Source organism: Lemur catta, chromosome 8 (genome assembly GCF_020740605.2).
Source record: "Lemur catta isolate mLemCat1 chromosome 8, mLemCat1.pri, whole genome shotgun sequence".
Classification (NCBI taxonomy): domain Eukaryota; kingdom Metazoa; phylum Chordata; class Mammalia; order Primates; family Lemuridae; genus Lemur; species Lemur catta.
This window is the reverse complement of record NC_059135.1, coordinates 65,032,873-65,054,622: the sequence shown is the minus strand read 5'-3', so window position 1 is coordinate 65,054,622 and position 21,750 is coordinate 65,032,873. Positions and strand designations below refer to the sequence as shown.

Here is a 21,750-nt window from a genome sequence, read left to right as displayed (position 1 = left end):
TACAATAATGTGTAAGCTTAGATTTGTACTTTTTCTTTTTTTACAATATTGACATCTATTGGTTTCTAGCCTACTTTTTTACTATCTTATATTAATATTTTCATATCATTAAATATTTGAGATATGATTTGTAATGTTTACATAGTTCTCTCATGGCTATATTTTTATTTATTAATATTTAACTCCCCTTCTGTATTTGGGAATGTTTTATGTTGATTCTCATCAATACTAAAAAAGAAAAGCAACACATAATTACCATCACTGCAGAGAAATCTCTGTATAATCTCCAATTATTTTCTTAGTATAATTGCTTATAATTGCAAAAACCAGAACAAAGGATTTGTTCTATACTTGTCTCTTCAGAAAGACTACAAATGTCTCGAACCAAAGATCTTGTCTTGCCCTCCTTGTCATGCCAATATATGACAAAAGCCTGTTACATTGTAGGTGGACTTATACACACTTTCGGGACGAATGGTTGGAGAGAAAAAGAATTTCACAGAGCCACATCCTCTCCCTTTCCTCCGGTGAAAGAAAATAAGACTTTCCTGTCTCCTTCAATGTCTACCTTGGCTTCCCAGATGCAGGGAAGAAGAAGAAAGTTTTCTTCTAAGAGAAAACTTACCAAGGAGTTGCAGGTTCCCAGGGAGCTGCGGGCCAGGCCCTGTTGCTGCTCAGCAATGCCCTTAAGGGGCCCCGCCCCCCTGCCCATATAAAGCCGGGGTGCGGTGGGGCAGCCACAGCTGGCACTCGGCCTCCAGAGCACCGGCACTGGCACTGGCACTGGCACGCGCTATGGCAAATGAAGTGCAAGAGCTGCTGTCCCCGCGGAAAGGGGGGCATCCTCCCGCAGGTAGGCTGCCCACCTGCCCTCTGCCCCGCTGCCTCTCTGCCGGCAGAGCCTGCAACAGGAGCGCCTGGCAGAGCACAGGTCCCCAGCCCAGTGCCACTTTAACCTCATGCAGCCTCATTTCCTCCCGTCTCTCATCCTTCTTAACTTGTGTGTGAAGCCACCTGGGGGCTTGTCAGGCCCCAGGTGAATAAAACCTAATTATGGAGGGGACTATAACGGAGTCGGTGCTTGTGGAAAGGGATAGGTAGAGAGGTTGCACCTTCCCTCCCTGGCTGTAGGTGCGCAGTGACACATCCACACCTGGAAGGTGACTTGCTACCATGGAAACTTTCCTCCTTAGAGGTTCCAGCTCTAAGACTCAGTCTCCCCAAGATGCCTGTACATCATCTGACTTCGTACCCAGGCAAACTAGGCAAACCAGCCTCCTTCGGCACAGAGGACAGTAACCACATGTCTCTCTCCCTCCCCAGGCTTTGGGTTAGGAAGTGTTATCAGGGATGTGGTTTGCCTGTCAACAAGCTGAGAAGCACTTCTTCATAAGGACTGGGGGATGGGAGGGGGCTGACTGGAAAAGGTAGCTGTCAAGGTGCTTTGCAAAACATCTACAATTGTCTTTTCTTTTTTAATTCTTGGTATTAATATTGACTCTCTGGAATATGGAGATTGGTTCTGTGGAGCTTAACCGTATGTTCATATAGATTGGCTGAGGTGTGCTGGCCTATTTTTAGTCAATTTCATGTTCTTTCAACTGCCTTCCTGTTTCCTTAAGAAAGACCTCAAAAGCTTGACCACTTTGTTCTTGCCTTGCTCCATTTACAAAATTTATTTATTGGTATAATTATTTAGCACCTTGAAGCTGAGGTTATTTTAATCATCTTTGCTGCAGAGGATGATGGCAGGTGTAACGTTCACAAAGCATCCAAATAGGTCACAGTTTCGGTGGCTTTCTGGTGGGCAGCCCAGCTCAAGAGTCAGAATTTTTACTACTAATTCTGAGTTTCCAGTTCTGGATTCCATGCCCTGATCTCCTTGGACAGACTACTGATGGTTTATATTGGTTATTGTATTTAGCAATATTTAACATCATCTCTATTTAAAGGTAATGATGCTAACAAATGGCCAGGAAGTATATATGTAAATTATCAGAAGTTCATTATATAGATAAAAAAGAACATCATTTTCTTTCCTTCACTTCCACTCCAATCCTTCATAAAACAGCTAAGCTAAAACCTGATTTGCTAAACTACATTTATGCACAAAGAACACAGAGATACACTTAACCAAATGAAAGTTTGAATGAAACCACCGGGAACTTTCCGTCCCCACCACTAATGATTGCTAATTGCTCTGTATACATAGCACACCATGACTCCATCAAGCATGTCACACTGCCTCTGGCATGACAATTAATTATTATGAACTGTGACACTACAGATAAGAGGTTTTGGATAATTAGAATGGAGATGAAGGCAGACTTTTGCCTCCCCACTGAGCACAAGGGAACAAAGAAGCTTCATCCTTCAGCTTGTCTTGCTACATATTTTAAGTCTGAACCAGTGTGTAATCCTGCAAAATTTTATTTATGGAACAAAAAATAATTAGGTGCCAAAATTCTATTAAAATTTCACCTGACTTTTGTAAGCAAAATCCAGATCCCTAAAAGCAGGAAACCGATGTGATATGATGGGGGGTGGGGTGTATGACATGGTATTTGGAATCGGACAGACCTGGGTTTAAACCTTACTTTCCTTCCACATCTCTGAGCCTCAGTTTTCTCATCTCTGAAACAGGGTGCAATAAACAACATTGATCTGATGTTGTGATGGTTGTTAAAAGGGAGAGCCTATGTAAAGTACCTGGCACATGAACGTTAACCTCCTTAAAATGCAGGCCAAGTAAAACACATTGCTGTCAACAGAAAGTATCCTTCCCAATTCCAAGACATCCTGATGTTTCAGGCATTTAGACACTACTGCAGCAGTCAGAACAGAAGGAAAATGCAGTGGCAAAAGATACGTACCTGCCCCATAATAATTAAAATGAAACCACTCAGAAGTCAGCCAGCTGTATCTCTTTCCCACCTATGTGTAGAGTGCTTAGCAGTTTTGCTTTTATGTATATTAATATTATTGCATCTCTGCTAGCCTTAGTTGTACATTTATGCTGTGAAACCAGACTGTGCTAAACATGAGGTGGCCTGGGCTCTGGTGAGCATAGCTTTGAATTTTCTGCTTTCTTGATTTCCCTTGCTCTCAGTTTTATAAGAACCCCATTACATGATGAGCAGCACCAAAATTGGGTAAGTAGGAGGTGATTCTTGGAAGACAAATGCATGATGAATAGAAAAAAGAGCAGTATTTCATAAGTATTTCTGTATTTCCTGCACTTTTTAATTTGGTGTAAGCCAAAGGAATGAGAGCCATCAGAAGAGTCGCCACTGAATCCCTAGAGAATAGGTTTTCTAGCTCATTAAAGAAAGAGGGAAGTTTGGAAGGGGGTATGTCCAAGTGTAAAACTTATACAGAAAATGGGGAATGACCATAACTGCATAAGGAACAGGGTCATTTAAACACACACACCTGAAGGGCTTCAGTCTTTCAATTCCATCTGCTCAAGTCAACATGTGGATTAGGCCAGGTACGGTGGCTCACGCCTGTAATCCTAGCACTCTGGGAGGCCGAGGCAGGTGGATTGTTTGAGGTCAGGAGTTCGAGACCAGCCTGAGCAAGAGCGAGACCCCGTCTCTACTAAAAATAGAAAGAAATTATATGGACAGCTAAAAATACATATAGAAAAATTAGCCAGGCATGGTGGCACATGCCTGTAGTCCCAGCTACTCGGGAGGCTGAGGCAGGAGGATTGCTTGAGCCCAGGAGTTTGAGGTTGCTGTGAGCGAGGCTGATGCCACGGCACTTTAGCCTGGGCAAGAGAGTGAGACTCTGTCTCAAAAAAAAAAAAAGAAAGAAAGAAAAAAAAAAAACCATGTGGATCAAGCTTTGATAAGCTTATAATTGGGGGGGAAAAAAGTCAACATGTATGTGGAGGTTGGAAAGAGACAGATCTATGAGGTTGGAAAAGAGCAGTTCTGAGACCAACTGCCCCTTGCCCCAGGGACAAGGGTTTGATGACTGCCAGAACAACTGCCAATCACTTAATGCAGCCTGTGCCTGGTACAGCACAGAGACATGACAACGGCCCTGCAGGTGGATGATGTTTCACACAGGAGCAAACTGAAGCTCAGCAAGGTGAGGGGACTTGCCCCAAGCCACACAGCTAGTGGGCAGTGGATCTGGGATTGGAAAATGAAGGTGGCCTCATGCCAAAGCCTTCTCTGGCTCTGAAGCCGCCTCTCTTTGCCCCACAACCTTCTCTTGAGGGTTGTGAGGTCTTGATTGGCAGCCTAACATTTTCTGATAAATCAACTGTGAATGCAAAGTAAACATTTTGCAAACATCCAAACTGTTAATTAAAATCTTCAAATAGACGTTCTCAGCCACAAGGCAGAGTTTGCGCAAAGCTTTGTATCTTTCAGCTTTTTCACATACATGCTCAGTGGATTAGTGAAGGAAAAAGGCTAATTTTTCTATCAGGCTTGTCTTTATCTTGACTACTCTCCACCAAAAACTGTGCAAAATGTCTGGAAAATCTTAACTGCAAAATTATTATATAAGATTCTAAACTAAAAAGTTAAAAAAAAAAAAAAAGCCACAAGAGTACAATTCTTATGCAGAGGTAGCAAAGCAAAGTTTCATTTTCCCCATGTAAATTTAGATTTTCTAATGAAACTATCAGAAACAGCATCTCTCCTCTTTCCATTTTCTGTCTCTAGCTCATTTTACTTTTATTGAAAAGACCTAAAGTCTTACCTTAAGTATTTGAACTCAAAGCCTTGTTAAAATGTTAAATCAGATCATATTTCACTTTGCCCAATTCTAGTTGATCTTTCTACAAAGGTTCAAAATGCACTATAGTCCCAAACATGGAGCTGTGTAAAAGGATTATGAATTTAAATGGATTGATTCGGATACAGTGAGACCTTGAAAAGGTCTTTTGAGTCAGACTTACCAGGCATATGCAAAATGGGCAAGAACCCGATTGAGTTGAGTTGTAAGTGATGACTCATCCAGATCCCAGAAGACCAGGGTGACTCGTGTTCCCAGCGGAGCTTTGAAGACGACCTTCCCACAAACAAGTTCCATCTGGTTCAGTCACCCCAAAGTGTTCAGAGCCTTAATCCCTCAGTGCATCCCTCTATCATATGGGGAAAGTATCTCATGCCTCCTTGCACTGTCCGTGGACAGCCAAGGGAGAGTGCCTACATGAGCAAGTTTGGTACCAAGCTTGGTACAAAGCCCTTCCAATCTTTGAAGGTGTTCTGGAAATTCAAGATGTGGTCTCCTTGCAGTCCCTAAGTCACCGGGGTAGAGCCCATAGCCTATAACAGGGAGGAGTCAAAGACTGCTGGATGGTAGGAGGGATCTTCTGGGGGAAGATTTTTGATTATTCCCCCCAAATGTCTCTTTTATTCTTAATAACGAAGAACTCCTGTTTGCGGCAGGGGTTGGGGGGCAGTTATTTCTTTTGGCATTGATTTCTCTATTAAGTGCCCTATGTTCTTTCTAAAGGGAGAGAAGTAATGGATTTTCTTTTGGAGGTAGATGAGAAGAGTTAGAATAACAGTCAGGACTTTATAATCAAGATTACCGGCCGGGCGCGGTGGCTCATGCCTGTAATCCTAGCTCTGGGAGGCCGAGGCGGGTGGATCGCTCGAGGTCAGGAGTTCGAGACCAGCCTGAGCAAGAGTGAGACCCCGTCTCTACTAAAAATAGAAAGAAATTATCTGGCCAACTAAAAAATATATATACAAAAAAAAAAATTAGCCGGGCACGGTGGCGCATGCCTGTAGTCCCAGCTACTAGGGAGGCTGAGGCAGTAGGATCGCTTAAGCCCAGGAGTTTGAGGTTGCTGTGAGCTAGGCTGACGCCACGGCACTCACTCTAGCCCGGGCAACAAAGTGACACTCTGTCTCAAAAAAAAAAAAAAAAAAAAGATTACCTAGTTCACCTTCTACTGAATTTCCCCAAATGTTTCTAGGTGTTCATGACAGGTCAGCTTCTTTCCTTCATTTTAATACATTGAGAGACAAAGAACTCATTATTATACTGTGCCTTCTATTGCACTTTGAATAACACAGACTGTTATCTACAGCCAGACGCTGTCTTTCTGGGACTTCCATCCTTTGGTTTTCATTCTCTCTTCTGGAAAAACATAAAATAAACATAAGTAATAATAACCACTGATTATTAATATTAATTGCCTATGATGCACAAGGTTCTTATGTTACCTCTATTCAATACAGGGTGTCCCAAAAGTCTCCATATAAAGGAAAAATTTTGTAAAATTTTGTAATGAATATTTTGTAAACAAAGGTCCATTTAGCTACAATTTCCCATTTTCCCTATGCATGGCAACTTTTGGGACCCCCTATAGAACAATACTGACAACAAGAAGTCAGTATTATTCCCGTTTGAAGGATTTGGAAACTGAGCCTGAGAGTTTAGGGATCTTCCTCAAGGTCGGAGAGCTTAGGAGGAGTACAGCTGTCTGACCCCACAGGACAGTTCCTCAGCGGGAAAACACTCCTCCTCCCACAAGTCCGCCCTTCCCCTCTTTGAAGGTGGCACCTGAGCTTCCCTGAGTCTCTGCTTCTTCAGGAGTGATCTTACCAGGTTCCCTAGCTCCTCGTGTGACACAGCCCCCTTCACTCTGATCACCCTCCTCTGGAGATCCTCATATTGTCAGTGTCCTTCCAACTGAGTGGCACAGAACTCAATATTCCAAAGTTCTCATTTGTACCCATAACAACTTTGCTTCTATAGTTGGCGATAATAACTAGTCCAGGTGAAAGAAAATGAAACAATAGCATCAGGGAAAACAAAGAGAACACTAACAAGAAAATAATCATAGCACATCATGTTTGAAAAGCCCTTGTGGTAAAAGGAATGAAAAATACTGTGGGGGGGGGTGTTGAAGGCCCACGCCCCAAAAGCCCCAGACCTCCTACTTGATTCTTGGTAGAGTAGACAGCGGTGCTGTACACAGACTCCACCCCTCATGCAGAGACATGCGCACCTCAAACATTCTTTCTGAAAAAGCCCATCCCTCAATTTATTTCACCTGTATTCCAGGGCTATTCGGAAGATGTTTAAAGCAGATCATGTATGAGAATAGCATTTTCTTTCCTAAAATAAATCTAATGTTACACGATTCTACTGAAAGGCTTTTATATATAAATCAATTTTAAAAAAACTTGGTAATTCAAATGACCAAATGGAGTTTATTTCATGAATGCAAGAATGGTTCAATAGCAAGACATCGATTAATATGATTAACCATATTAATGAGAAAAACCCTATGATTATATCCATGAATGTTGAAAAGGCTTTTGATAAAATTCAACATCTATTGGAATTTTTTAAGCTCAATGAAATAACAGAAGGATATTTCCTTAACATAATGAAATATATATGTGAATATATGAATATACATAGAAAGAATGTATGTGAGAGAGCCACTACAGTATACATTATTCTTAATGGGAAATACTAACCACAATCCCTTAAAAATCAGGAAGGCAAAGATGTTAACCATCACCACTATTTAACATTATTCTACAGGAGGTAATATTATTCTTTGCAGGTTATGTCATTTTTACCTGAAAAACCTAAGAGAATATATTTTAAAAAACTGTTATCAACAATAAGAGAATACAGTAAGGCCTGAGTATAAAATCAATAACATTAAAAGAATAACAACAATCTGTTAGAGTTGCAGTGTAGACCCCATGTACAACAGCAGCAACAACAAAGATAAATGTTAGCAAATAAACCTAACAATAAATGTGCAAGACTTATGTGAACAAGTTTCCGAGGAGCCCCAAAGAAGATGTGAACAAAGGAAAAGCATACTATGTTCTTGAACAGAGAGCCACCAGGAACATGATGATGAATTTTCCCTTTAAAAAAATCTATTAATTTAATGGTAAGACCATTAAAAATATATCAACAGGATTTTTAATAGGAAATTGACAAACTGATTCTAAAGTTCATGTGGGGGAGGCAGAGGGAAGGATGAAAACCTACCTAACAGGTACAATGAACACAATGAGAGTGTTGGACGCACTTATACCCCTGACTAAAGCATTATAAAAGCTATCCATGTAACAAAAACATTTGTACCCCTTAGTATTTTGAACTAAAAACTAATTAATTAATTAATTAAAAATTCTGCAAAGGAAATGTAAAAAGGACTAATTGTCGGATATTAAACTATACTATCATGCTGTAATAATTAAAATAATGTGATGGCAAATGAACAGTCAGCAACATTAAGGGAACAGGAGGCCAGAAGTAGTCACAAATATATATGTATATGTTTATGTATACATATACACATATATTTGAGAGTGTATAATAAAGGTGGCATTTCAAATTAATAAAGAAAACGGATTTTGTTATTCTTAGAGACAGGATCTTGCTCTGTTGCCCAGGCTGGAGAGGATTTAAACATGTAATCGAAGATTGAGTGTACAAAATGAAACCATGAAAGTCCCACAAGAAAACAGATGTTTATAAAACATCAGATTTCCTTAGTGATACAAAACCCATAAGAGATTGACAAGGTTACATAAAAGCAGCAAATTTCTGCATGGCAAAAACATCATCAATAAAATCAAAAGCAGCAACTGGTACAATAAAATATATTTGCAATGTATCTCATAGACAAAGAGCTCCTACAAATCAATAACAAAAAGACAGGAAAAGACTAGCAATCAATAGAAAAAATGAACAAAGGATTTGAACAGTTCACAGAAAATACAAATGGCTTCTGAGGCACAGAAGCCATTTATTTTTTAACTTACTGGTTGACAAAACCAAACATTTTCTAGCTCATATTGTTGCCAGGGGTATCAAGAAACAGTCACTGTCATCATCCTAGCTGGTGAGATTGTAAATTGGCTTGACCTCTGTGAAGGGCAATTTGGCAAGATTTAATAAAATTCCCAATGCACAAACTCTTAAGAACCAACCAGAGCATGTCTAGGAATTTATCCCATGGATGTACTTGTACAAAATTATATATATAAATGGATATTCATTGCAATATGTTTGTGATAGCAATGGATTAGAAACATGAAATGTCCAACATTAGGGAACTGGTTAAGTAAACATAGGATGTTTGTATAATAAAATTTTAAAGCAGATGTTAAAAGAAGGACACACAGATATAGACACAGATACAGATATGGAACTTTTTCCAAAATATATGATGACATGAAGAAAATAAATAAGATGGAGAGCAATGTGTATCCTATACTACCATTTTTTAAAAAATAATAGACAAGCATATTATAGAATAACTGTGGATGAAGACATAGGAAACAACACTAGCAGTATCTGGAGAGAGAAACTGGGAGGTTGCTTTTTGAATTTTGTTCCTTATGCAGGTATTACATAACCAAAAAATAATAATTTTTAAAGAACAATAATAAAGTCAATTCACAGGGGCATTGAGAAATAGGATAGATTTTCTTTATTTTTCACTTTATTGGAGCACAGTTTTAGGAAATTGCCAATCTGGCATTTTCATAAATAGAATTAATAGGTTCAAACAAATCAATGTCCATTTAGCTTTTTCTCATTTGAGCTTGTCAGATTTAGATGTGCAAATTTCCTGGGAACAGAAAAAAGTATTTGCTTTGACTTGCTATCTGAAATGGGTTGTTCCTTTTCAAAAGTTGATTTCATTTGACATTGTTAAACAGTTGAATTGCTGTTAGGTCATCTGTAGCCTAATTAACACTAATTGATCTCTTGAATGGCAGGATTATTAATGCAGTTTAATTACTCATTAGAACATCTGAGCGTGGCCAACACCGGAGGTTTGGGGTCTGGGCTGGAAGGTGGGGATCCAGTGCAATCGGAACCACCTCTGCTGAATGAAATGCCTATTATCACTGTGTGCCCTGACTTCTGGCTTGTCTCTGAGAATCTGGGTTTTGAAAGCTTTGGTTGGGAAAAAAAAAATGCAAGCCACACACAAGCTTTAATCTTGTGGGAAACCAGAGGGTCACATTGTAATTGTCGGTTGCTATCGTGAAGAATGTAATTGGTTTGATAATAAGAAAAAATGTTTTTCAGTGAAATGCCTAAGGGAGTATGTTGTTGTTCTCCCCAAATCTAAGGTGTAGCCTTCTGCTGCTTTTTCAGCCTCGGTTCCACGTCTCTGAGCGTAAACAAGTAGATTTCAGCCCTTCTTCCTCCCCCGTCTTATGTGCCTGAAAAAAATTTTTTCTTTTTATTGTGTTGTTTTAGATCCTTCAAAAATACGTTCAAAAATTCTTTTCAAATCTAGATTCATACCTTGAATAACCAAAACTTCTCTCACTGTTCTGACTTTCATGTTGATGCTTATTTGTTTATAGTAAAAGCTGGAGGAATGCGAATTTCCAAAAAACAAGAAATTGGCATCTTGGAGAGACATAACAAAAAAACAGGATTAGAGAAAACAAGGTAGGGACTGCTTCAGTTTTTCTTCATCTCCTTGAGGAGTTTTGAATGACTCTGCTTCCAGAGGTTATGTTAGGACAAACCAAGGCTCCCTATGGCATTTGGAGGCAGCCAGCCAGGGTAGGGTGAGGTGGGGTCATGATTTGCGGTGACTTGGGTGGTGCAGGGGTAGGTGGCTGCCACCTGGAGGGCTCTCCCTGGGCCCCCATCACGACCTCCACCCATCCTTCTCCTCTCTGCATCCAGCCCAGCAACTTTGTCCTTAAAAGGCATGGTCCTAAATGCATCCAAACCGGACACACGTCCTATTTTCAGACCAGCCTTTAAAATATTGTCCCTAGGCTGGCCCTGTTTTCATAATATGCTTTCTGCTGAAGCAAATCTCCTGAATTAAAAATAAATGCCTTTTTTGGTTTTAAATTCATCACTCAATTATTTAGAAACTAATGGCCACTATATTTGGCATAGCCGGAAGGCATATAGAGAGTGAGGCTGGCTTTCCCCTGCTCCTTCAGCCATAACCTTGACACTGCGCAGAGCTGAGCTGTGGGCTGCATCAGATACGCAAATGGCCCAACCACCCTAAGCCTTGGTTAAGGAAAATGAGTGCATTTTAAAAAGAAAGAAACAGGCAGGCAGAACTGGTTCCTCCAAGTAGCATAATGAGGAGGCTATTAATTTTAAGATGGTTTCCATAAATCAATTGATGAGCGACTCAAGAGGAGTCGATTAGAAGGTGCTAAAGGCACTTCCTTAGGAGTCAAATGGCACCAGTCTCAGAAAGAGAATGTGAAGGGAAACCCACTGTGGAATTTCTTTTATTCTTTTATATAAACTTATTTGTAAATCTCTTTAAAAATCTTCTTTGCAATTTCTGGGAAGGAACTTTTTGAGGATTTTCTGCCTTCCACTTTTGAATGAAATACTGATTTACCTCATTAGCAGCAAGTCATTTGTTTCTTTTGGTCTCAGAGGATAACCATCACATGGTGAAAGCAAAGCTGCACATCCTCACGGGTGGAGGTCACACATTATTTACTTCTGACCCAGCATCTAGGACAGTTCCTTGAATAGTGAATGCACTCTGTTAATGGTATCAGACTGTTGAATTGCAAGCTGATTTTATTCTGTCTCTAAAACCTGACTCAAGCATGAGCCCTGTTTCTCGTGCACTGGTTTACATGCCTGAGCTGGGGGGGTGGGCTCAGGAACTAAAGAATCTCGCCATGGAAATGACTTCTAATGGCCCGGCCAGTTCATTCGTTTCTCTGCATCTACGAAAACTGGGGACTTACTATTAATTCTAACATCATCTGAACAATGTGGGCAGAGGAATTGGCTAGACAGTAATAGTGATTGGAACCTTCTTTAAAGGTTCCAATTGCTTTCTGATAGTCATTAAAAGATGGGAATTGGACTACTATGGAACTTAAACAGCAAGAGATAGCGCTTTCACTCTTGCCCTAATTACCACGGACAGGTTATGTGGGGCTTGAAGGTTATAGAATTTGGGGGCCATTTTAAAGAAAAATAAGCAAAAATTACAAATAAGAAATGGCTAAGGCCCTTCCTAAGGCCTTGGGAGGATCCGATGTGGTAAGAGAGCCTGAGGCCTCAGCTTCATTAGCTCTGCTGTATATTCGCCTCTGCTGCTTACATCTCCTAGCAGGGTGTGCGCACCGGCTAGGAGAGCCTCGCTTTCCTGGACAAACACTTCTTACCTCTGCTTGGAAAATAGCTTTTAAAAAACATATCATACAGGCCGGGCGCGGTGGCTCACGCCTGTAATCCTAGCACTCTGGGAGGCCGAGGCGGGAGGATCTCTCGAGGTCAGGAGTTCGAGACCAGCAAGAGCGAGACCCTGTCTCTACTAAAAATAGAAAGAAATTATCTGGACAACTAAAAAAATATATATAAAAAATTAGCCAGGCATGGAGGCACACGCCTGTAGTCCCAGGTACTCAGGAGGCTGAGGCAGGAGGATCACTTAAGCCCAGGAGTTTGAGGTTGCTGTGAGCTAGGCTGACGCCACGGCACTCACTCTAGCCCGGGCAACAGAGCAAGACTCTGTCTCAAAAAAAAAAAAAAAAAAAAATCATACAAAATAAATTTCTAAGCATCATCAATCTACGTCCACTTCTAATAATTTCTACTAACCAACACAAACCATCCAGAAAAAAATATGCCAAGTGCAGAGAGTCCTTCAAGACATTGTACTGCAGACTTGGCCCTGATTGAAACACCTCCTACAAAATAACTTGGCCTGAGAGAAAGAAGCCAGACACAAACGAGTACATGCTGTTGATGGTTCATTTTCTGAAGGACAAAAACAGTCAAAACTAATCCATGGGGCTATCAGTCCGGGTAGTGGTTATCCTTAGGGGCAGCTGGTTTGACTAGTGGTTTCAGTCGAATTCACCAAGCTATACACTTATAATATGCACATTTTCTGTATGTCAAAAGTTAAAATAACCATAATAATAATAATATCTTGGCCTACAAAGCTTGTTGTATGTAGCCTGTGAGTACACAGTGGCAGAACTTTTGTCTTCTAGATGTTGCCAAGCAGAGAGAAAGCTTAAAGGCCAAGGAAACAGACTGCTGTATAAATCATGTAGCCTTTGTAGTGGGAAAGTTTTTACACTCTGTTTGAAGTTTCTTTTCATCTTCGCAGTGCCATTGCAAATGTTGCCAAAATACAGACGCTGGACGTCCTGAATGACACACTGGAGAAGGTGAGCCGTGGTGGGGCAATCGCACAGTGCTCCAGGCTGGTATTCCCCCCGCAGATCAGGCTGCACAGGGGAAAAAACAGGCGGCCACTGAGGCTCTTCCCAACCCAGAGGTCTGATGTCCTTGTGAAGGAATCTGCTCTTGGGCACAGGAACACAAAGTGGTTTGGGTGAGAAAAGCTGTTTCTCCCACATTCCTTAAAGTGTCCATTTAATAAATCGTTTCAAAAACAAGATAGGAAATAAAGCGAGAACCATGATGCTGCATTTGCAGAACTCCCCTTTGCCATCCCAAAGATTTCTCAGAAACGTTGGCATGTTTTCACAAAAGGCAGCCTGTGTGGTGGGAAGGCAGCAGTTTCTGACCTTCCTCCCTGCCTCAGCGTTCCCATAAGGAGATATTTGATTTGAGGCGAGGGTGGGTGTGGAGAATTGCACAGTTTAGGGCTGGAGGAAGGCTGGGCACCAGCTGAGTTAACCCAGTAAAGTCTGTTTATAACGATAATTGACCATTGCTATTTTTACTTCTATATCGTGAATTTCTTCTAAGTAGCTCAAGAAACTCGGAAGCCTCTTACCAAGGCTGAGCATGATGGCTGACAACTATAATTCCACCACTTTGGGAGGCTAAGGGAGGAGAATCCCTTGAGGCCAGGAGTTAGAGACCAGCCTGGGAAACACAGCGAGACCCTGTCTCTACAAGAAACTTAAAAATTAGCCAGGATTAGTGGTATATGCCTATAGTCCTAGCTACTTGGGAGGCTGAGGCAGGAGAATTGCTCAAGCCCAGGAGTTAGGGGCTGCAATGAGCTATGATGGCACTACCACACTCTAGCCTGGACAATATGCAAGACCCCTCCTCTAAAAAAAAAAAAAAACTCTTACCAACTTAGTTCTGTATCTAAGAAACCAGCTTAGACAGTGGTTTGGTTTTTGGATCCAATAGTTTATTTTTAAATTTTGTAAGTAAGCGGAGATTCCTTATTCTACTTTTAGTAGGTAGGCACATTATGTTCAAGATAATAAAGTACCACTCTTTCTGCTATTCCCACATTTATTGAAGGGACAGGACTAGACATCCTCTGTAGAAGGAAGACTTGCTGTTACTGGCAAAATCAGGGGTCTGAGGACCATCAGTTCAGCCTTTTAAAAAATGAGAGCAGAAAGTGTGCAGCTGGCCTTTGGGGTCCCCATGTGGCACTGGCTCCACCAGCCACTACCTGTATGACCTTGAGCAAGTTACTTGTCCTGTGCCTCAGCTTCCTCGTCTGTATAATGGAGGAAAGGAAGAGTACGAAGCTTGGAGGGTTGTTGTGTAGAGTAAATGAGTTCACAGCACATGCAGCTCTTGGAGGGGTAACCTCTTTGCATTCTCTGTTAGGGTTAGTAGCATCGGTTTTAGGGCAGTGAAATGAAAAGTTATATCTAAAGTCCATGACGGTACAGGGCAGATTATACAAGGCAAGATCTTGATGATGAGCTATAGCTACAGAGCCTCCTAATGTGAGGGACTTGGTTCTCCCACTCAGATAGATGTGGGGTGAGGTCATAAATGACTCTCTGCCTTCCTGGCTTCAGAGGAAGGGCTGGTGGATGACACACTGTCAGGGGAACACAAGCTGCCCACTCCTGCATCTTACGTTCTCTTGTTCCCACCCACTAAACATCTGTTCCTTGGAGCAAGAGAATGCCCACAGTTGTAAGTGGAACTGGATAGAATAGACACGTTCCCCTAGGCTATGTGTTAACTCAAAATAAAATGTTGCAAAGGAACAGTCAACAGAGATTGATCATGCTGTATAGCTATATGTTAGGAATGATGCCAGAGTCTACATTGTGTTTCTATAGACATATATGCATATATATTTGATATAGAGGGTTCTTTCTCTTTATTTTAAAAATGTCTCTTTATTTCAAATATAAAACAATAATAATAAGTTGTATTTGGAAATCATAAGAGAACATTGAGATGACGTTCTGTTAGAAATATTTTTAACAGCAATTTTACCTATTTAAAAAAATACTCTTAACACTCAGCTCACTGGAGTAGGACTGTGGCTTAGACTGCACAGATCACTGGTGAGGAGAGCAGGTTCTGGTGTCAGCCACCAACTGCCCGATCCCTGTGCCGGCTCTGCCACTCATCAGCTGTGTATCCTTGGGCAGGTTTTGTCACTCTTATGTGCTTCTCTTTCCTCAACTGTGAATGAGAATGTGATTATTAGTATCTATGTCACAGCGATAGCATGAGAATAAAGTGCAGTTATATAATACATGCAAAATACTTAGTACTGTTTGCCCTCGGTGATTTAGCTTCTATTCCCAGGCATGCATTCTCCCATCACCTGGAATCCCAGCCTAAGGATAAGGAGCCAGCAACAAAAATATGTCCCAAGATTACCATAAGTGACTGTCTCCTATATGGATGTTGCTGGGATCCGTGTGTTTCCCTACAGTTAAGAAAAATGCCCCCCTGAATCCATAATCCAACCTGAAGCATAGTAGGATTTCATAAGAAAACTCAACCTGGGTTTGAGTTCTGCTGACCACACGATGCTGAGATCAGTGGTGTCAGGGGCGGAGTGGGGAGGAGGGCTTGATCACAAAATGACAGCAGGGAACTGGGGGGAATGATGGGACGGTTCTATATCTTGATCATGGTGGTAGTCACAGATGGTATGTGCTTGTCAAAATTAAAAAAGCAGTACACTTAAAAGGGTAAATTTTACTGCAGGTAAATTTTACTGCAGGTAAATTTTACCTTGACCTTTAAAAATGAAAAACAATGCTGCATAAACTATACAGGCTGATGAAAAAAATAAAGATATAGAAAAGATATAGAGATGTAGCTATAAATATATTTTGATACATTTTTCCTGTGTTACAATGATTCTCCCCACACTATACATTGTCACAGAAACCTAATACTATACAAATGGTCAGAAGAAACTCAGTAGCAGAATTGAGGGCCATATCCTCTGCATTTATCAACATTCGTTCATGCCCTCGGCTACAATTATATCTACCCCCAAGAACCCATGTCATTTCTCATACCAATTATATGAACTTAAGAATCTGAAACAACTCCTATCCACAGGATCTCATTAACCACTCAGTCATGGCAGGAAATTTCTATCCCTATGCTATTCCTCTCTGGATGCCCTACTTTAAAACCAACATAGGGTTTAAGATTTGGGATTGAAAAACAATCCCCAAAGAGTTGGACTTACACAAATCAAAGTGAGAAGCAGCCTAAAATTTCCCTTTGTACTGTTTCCCCACCTCTCTCTTCCCTTCACATAGACCTCTTTTTCCCACCCCACCCCATTTCTCCTTCCCTCCCTACCTCTTCAGCCAGCCTTCCCCACTTCCGAAAGCCCTAAATAATGAGAGCGCTTATGTTGCCCAGGGGCAAACAAGACATGGTATTCCTGCAGAAAATGGGTTGTGTAACCTGAAAGCTCTCTAGGCTAAAAATCTGGGAGACCTGGTCTTAGCCCAAGTTCCACCCACTTCTTAGAGGTCATTTGAACTTCTAGATGTCACGTAGTTCCTCTGGGATTTGTGTTTGTTCATTTTCTTAAAAAAAAAAAAAAAATTTAAAGCAGAGTGGAAGCGAATGATACTGCCAAACATATTAATTCTCTGGACAGTCGTGGAAGTTAAATTTGGTAATAGTTGTGAAGCTTCTCAGAACATAAAAATATCCAGTTAAAACATCAGCAACAGGGTTGGGTTATAGTGTGGAGGGTGATGGGATGCTGAAGCCTGGTTAAAGTTAGGGCCACTTTTTTCAAGCTACTGGGACCCTGGGGGAGAGAAAACTATTGAAGGCATCTGAAAATTTTAAAAGGTTTCTCTTGTTCTGTAGATTAATATCACTGTAGGAGTATCCTTGAATTTCATTGACAAGAGCCGATGTTTTGTTTTAGCACTTTGTTTAACAGGGTGTGGAAATTTAAGTGCCAACATTCGAGTTGAAAGTTAACACCCTGGAAAGATGAATGAAAGTGCTGCCAGTCTGCGAATACTACCCAAGTTCAGGCTCTAAAACAAAACCTGCAGCTGATTTTCTTGCATCTAGAATTTCTTTCACAGCTGCAGTCATAAAGACCTTTATCACACTTCTTTTGCTTTTTCTCTGAAACTAAAAATATAGGTTCTGAGGTCAGAGCTCCCTAAGATGAAGGTAAATTCTCAATGTGGGAGTTTCTATTAATCTAGTTTCCAAGTTCAATATGCTGCCCCTATAATGGAATCACAGCAACGCAGAATCCTTATACACATACTGGTCTTGAATTCTTTTTCCCATGGGGTTACCCTAGATTCTCTGACCCTAATGAATCAGACAAGAAACACTTTCATTCTACAAACACTATCATTTTACAAAGACTAATGATGAAAATTCTACAGCTTCCCCAAAGTTAAAATGTCGGGCTGAAATACAGCTGGCTGTAGGTTGTACTCTGGAAAGCTGTTTCTACTTATTTCTAGTTCAGACTTGAAAATAAAACCTTCCTGTCTTCATTGATATAAAATCTACAGCAAAGAATTAGTGTATTTAGAGGTTGACCATTTTATTTATAGTTTCATCAATTCCGATGAAAGATTCTTTATAACCTCTCCACCCACAACCACAAGCCCTTCTGCATCCCCACCATGGGGCAGGAATATGTGAAAGAGAATTTGACTTTCCTGTCATCATATTTTCAAGAGTTGCTATAAAACGGTGCTACCGGTGCCCTCAAACCGTACACTTGTAGCTTAACAATCGTGCACATTTTATCTAAGGCTATTATCTTTGCTGGGATTATTTCCACTTCCTTCTCAATGCTGTTGATTTTATTTCCTTCCCTCAAACCTTCCCGACCAGTTCATAGATGGTCAACAGTGGGCTGCCTCAGTCTCCCTGTCATTCTCATAATTTGTGGCATTCCTCTCCTGAGAAGCGGTAGAGCAGCACTTTCAGAACATAGTTAAATGCCTTAGTTAAAATGTAACCCCTAACCCTTGTGCACTGCTGATGGGAACGTAAAATGGTGCAGCTTCTGTGGAAAACAATATTGCATGTCCTCAAACAATGACACATACAATTGCCATATGATCGAGCAATCCCATTTCTGGGTATATGCCCAAAAGAACTGAAAGTAGGGACTCGAACAGATATTCGTACACCAGTGTTCATAGCAGTGTCAGTCACAACAGCCAAAAGGTAGAAACAACCCCCAAGGTGTTCATCAACAGATGAACAGATACACAAAACGTGGTATACACACAATGGAATATTTCTCAGCCTTAGAAAGGAAGGAAATTTGGACACATACTGTAATTCGGATGAACCTTGAAGACATGCTCAGTGAAATAAGCCAAACACAAAGGGGTAAAACTGCATGATTCCACTTATATGAGGTGCCTAGAGCAGTCAGATTCATAGAGACGGGAGGTAGAACGGTGGTTGCCAGGGACTGGGAGGAGGAAAAGGGGAGTTATTATTTAATGGGTGCAGAGTTTCAGTTTGTGACAATGAAAAAGTTCTGGAGATGGATGGTGGTGATTGTTGCCCAACTTGAGTCTACTTAATGCCACTGAACTGTACATACACTTAAAAATGGTTAAAATGGAGAATTTTATGTTTTGCATATTTTACCACAATTTTTAAAAATGACCAAAACAATGTAGCCCCTAAATTGTACAGATCACCCTGAAGATGATCAAATAACATGAGTGCTGCACTAAGCAATAATCGTGTTCTAACACACGTTCTCCTTTCCCCTTTCCCACCTCCACCCATCATCCCTCTCATGGCTTCAGAACCACAATCCACATATGGCTCTCTCCCCTCCAGTCCCAACTTGTCATCCTGCCCCACCCTGCCTTGGCTAATTGCCCAGATGTCTGTTATATTGGAGTTATTTGTTTATTTCCTTTCTCACCCTCTTTTACCTTACATTTGACCTTAAGTAACTTGCCAAATGGTTCTTCCTACCTGCGATCTCTTGAATGTGACTTAAAGCTAACCTGAAATAACCCATCTGTTTTGGTTGAGACTAAAGAATACCCAGGCTAGAAGCAAACAACTAAAGTCAGTGACCTCTTACATTTCTTTCTGGTTCTAACATTAAAAGAAAAAACAAAACACCCTGCCCTTTCCAGGCTGTAAAACGCATGTCACGTGGTCTGATAACTGATCTGACAAAAAAGTTACCGGCTCTTTTTTAGATCCTAAAGCAACATTTATGATCAATACCTCGGCTATGTTTTTTCCATTCTGCTAGAATGTCAGCAGAGATCATCCTTGAGCTTAACAATTTATATAACTTGTACCTGCTCGTTATAAAAGAAAAAAATTAGAAAAATACTGATAAGTAAGGCAAAGAAAAAGACTAGGAATGGCCCATAATTCTATCCCCCAGAGATAACCATTGCTGACACTTTGGTGTATATTCTTCCAGTGTGTTTAATTTTTTAAGACCAATAAGAAAGGACTTTCTGGAGTCCAGTTTCACATGAAAGGGACTGCTGTGTGCCTGGGGCTTGGGCAGGGACATTTGAGAAGAGATGTAAGGCACATATGTTTTCCCTGGCTTAGAAGAGCCCAAACAAACCATAAACAATGTGACGCGTGGGGTCGTGAACAGTTTAGCTCCCGATTTATTTGAGCGTCAAGGCAAAGGCATCTAAGTTGAATGGTGGTGAGTTCAACTCCTAGTGAGCCCAGGCATGTCTTCCTTGCTGGCTAAGGGACGTGTCCTTTGGTACTTTAATACTCTATTGATGAGCTTGGAAATCAAGAACTAGAATGGACCCGAGAGGTCACTGGGTCCAAATTCTCCTCCTGGTAAAACTCCATCTAAAGTGTTCAGCAGCACGGAGCATTCTTTCCATCTTAAACTATCCTTAATGTAAATTCCATATGGTCTCTTGGTTCCATATGAAATTTCTCTTTTTGTCAAAGTCTCTGTTAATTTGAATCTATTTAAGCCTACTTCCTCATAGATGGCTTCTGTGGAGACGAATAATGACAACTTTTGTTACCTGAAGCCAGTGAGTCGTTCTGTCTTGCCTTCACCCAGCTGTTTAGACTGCACTATATGGAACCGCCAACATCACACCATTTTTGACCTATGAAAATAGCAATTTCACATACTCAGACCTAGTAAACAACCCTACCTCTTCCTCGCTGCTTTCAGAGGTTCTTTGTTTCTTTTGTCAATCGAGGGGATTTTTACCCCTCTCAGGACCTTCTCCAATGTCCCTGTAGCCTTCTCAGAATACAGTGATCCATATGTATACCAATGCCAGAGTAATTGCTAATATTACAGAGGGCTGACACAGATATATTAATAATTAACCACTTCTACTTCTTAAAATACCAATTCAACATTTGAAAAATTTAAGAAAGTTAATGAGGGAAAGCCCAGGTTCGCACAGACTCCCATGGGTTCAGGGCTAGAAGTAGTACAGAAAAAAAGAGGTCTGATCAAAGAAATAAACAAAATTGTGAAATTCCCCTGACCAACATATTCCTTTCTACTACTTTAATATTTCATGACTGAGAAGATCCAATATGCTTATTTTTTCTTCCTTTCTCACCTTTAAGCTCAATCATAAATTTCCAGCAACAGTGCACACGGCACATCAGAAACCCACACCTGCTCTGGAGAAGGTCGCGCCACTGAAAAGGATCTACATTATTCAGCAGCCTCGAAAATGTTAAGCCAGAGCATAAAACACAGCCGTCTGGCCAACTGCCTCGAACATCTGACAGCTTAGCACAGAGGGCAGAAGCTTTCCGTAGGCCCCGTTAAATCAGCTTTTGTACCTTCCCTTTTGACTTTAGATAATAAAGCATCCAAAATTATAAATCCATCGTGTTCCTTTGCCTCTTTTTGGTCCAGGTCGGATCCCATTGATATTTACATAGGTTATTCTGTAGATTAATTGAAGAATCCAGAATACCGGAGTATGCCACTCCGCCTCCCTGGATGAGACTCTGGTCGCTGAGGCTGTCCCTGAGTTGTTCCTTGAAGGCAGAGGTTAGAAAGGAATAGACAGGGTTTGGCAAAGGCCAGTATTCTGCGCAAACATAACAAATGACCCTTCTCAATTTGTTTGCCTTAGGATATTCAAGTTTTCACTTAAAATGTCTTTTCTAGCTTCCCACATAAATATGTAGTTTGCTTTGAAGGTTTGGTGAGGGAAAATGAAAAAATTAAATGAATTACAAACATATTCTCTTCCGCCAAGCAATCAAGGACAGAAGGTAGAATTATAGTTGCAGGCAGGAGATTTGCTCAAGGTCTCCCATGAAGTTAATGCTCTAGAACTAGAGGATTGTGGTCCTACAGGGCATGTGGCTGGGCTATACAAGTTAATTTTCATTAACTGGGTGGAATTGTTGCCATAGCTAAACCTGCTCTAGCTCTCCTGCCCTTACACTGCATACACACACATGCAAACACATACACACGCAATTCATACACTCACATATGAAATATCAGGGCATCCTCAGGTGACAGGGACAACCACAATCTTTCTCCACAGAGGTTGGCTGTCACTCACTGTGGCACCATCCTGCACCGCTGATAATGCTATT

At 40.9% G+C, this 21,750-nt stretch overlaps 1 protein-coding gene across 1 annotated transcript; it reads left to right on the top strand.

The window, feature by feature from the left end:
- Positions 1 to 736: 736 nt before the first annotated feature.
- DAPL1 (death associated protein like 1) lies at positions 737 to 21,021 on the top strand. Its single transcript, XM_045559134.1, has 4 exons — positions 737 to 853; positions 10,338 to 10,425; positions 13,097 to 13,157; positions 20,755 to 21,021. Exons 1-4 carry the CDS (start codon positions 796 to 798, stop codon positions 20,869 to 20,871), a joined length of 324 nt encoding a protein of 107 aa, XP_045415090.1. The 5' UTR covers positions 737 to 795; the 3' UTR covers positions 20,872 to 21,021.
- The last annotated feature ends 729 nt before the right edge of the window (positions 21,022 to 21,750 follow it).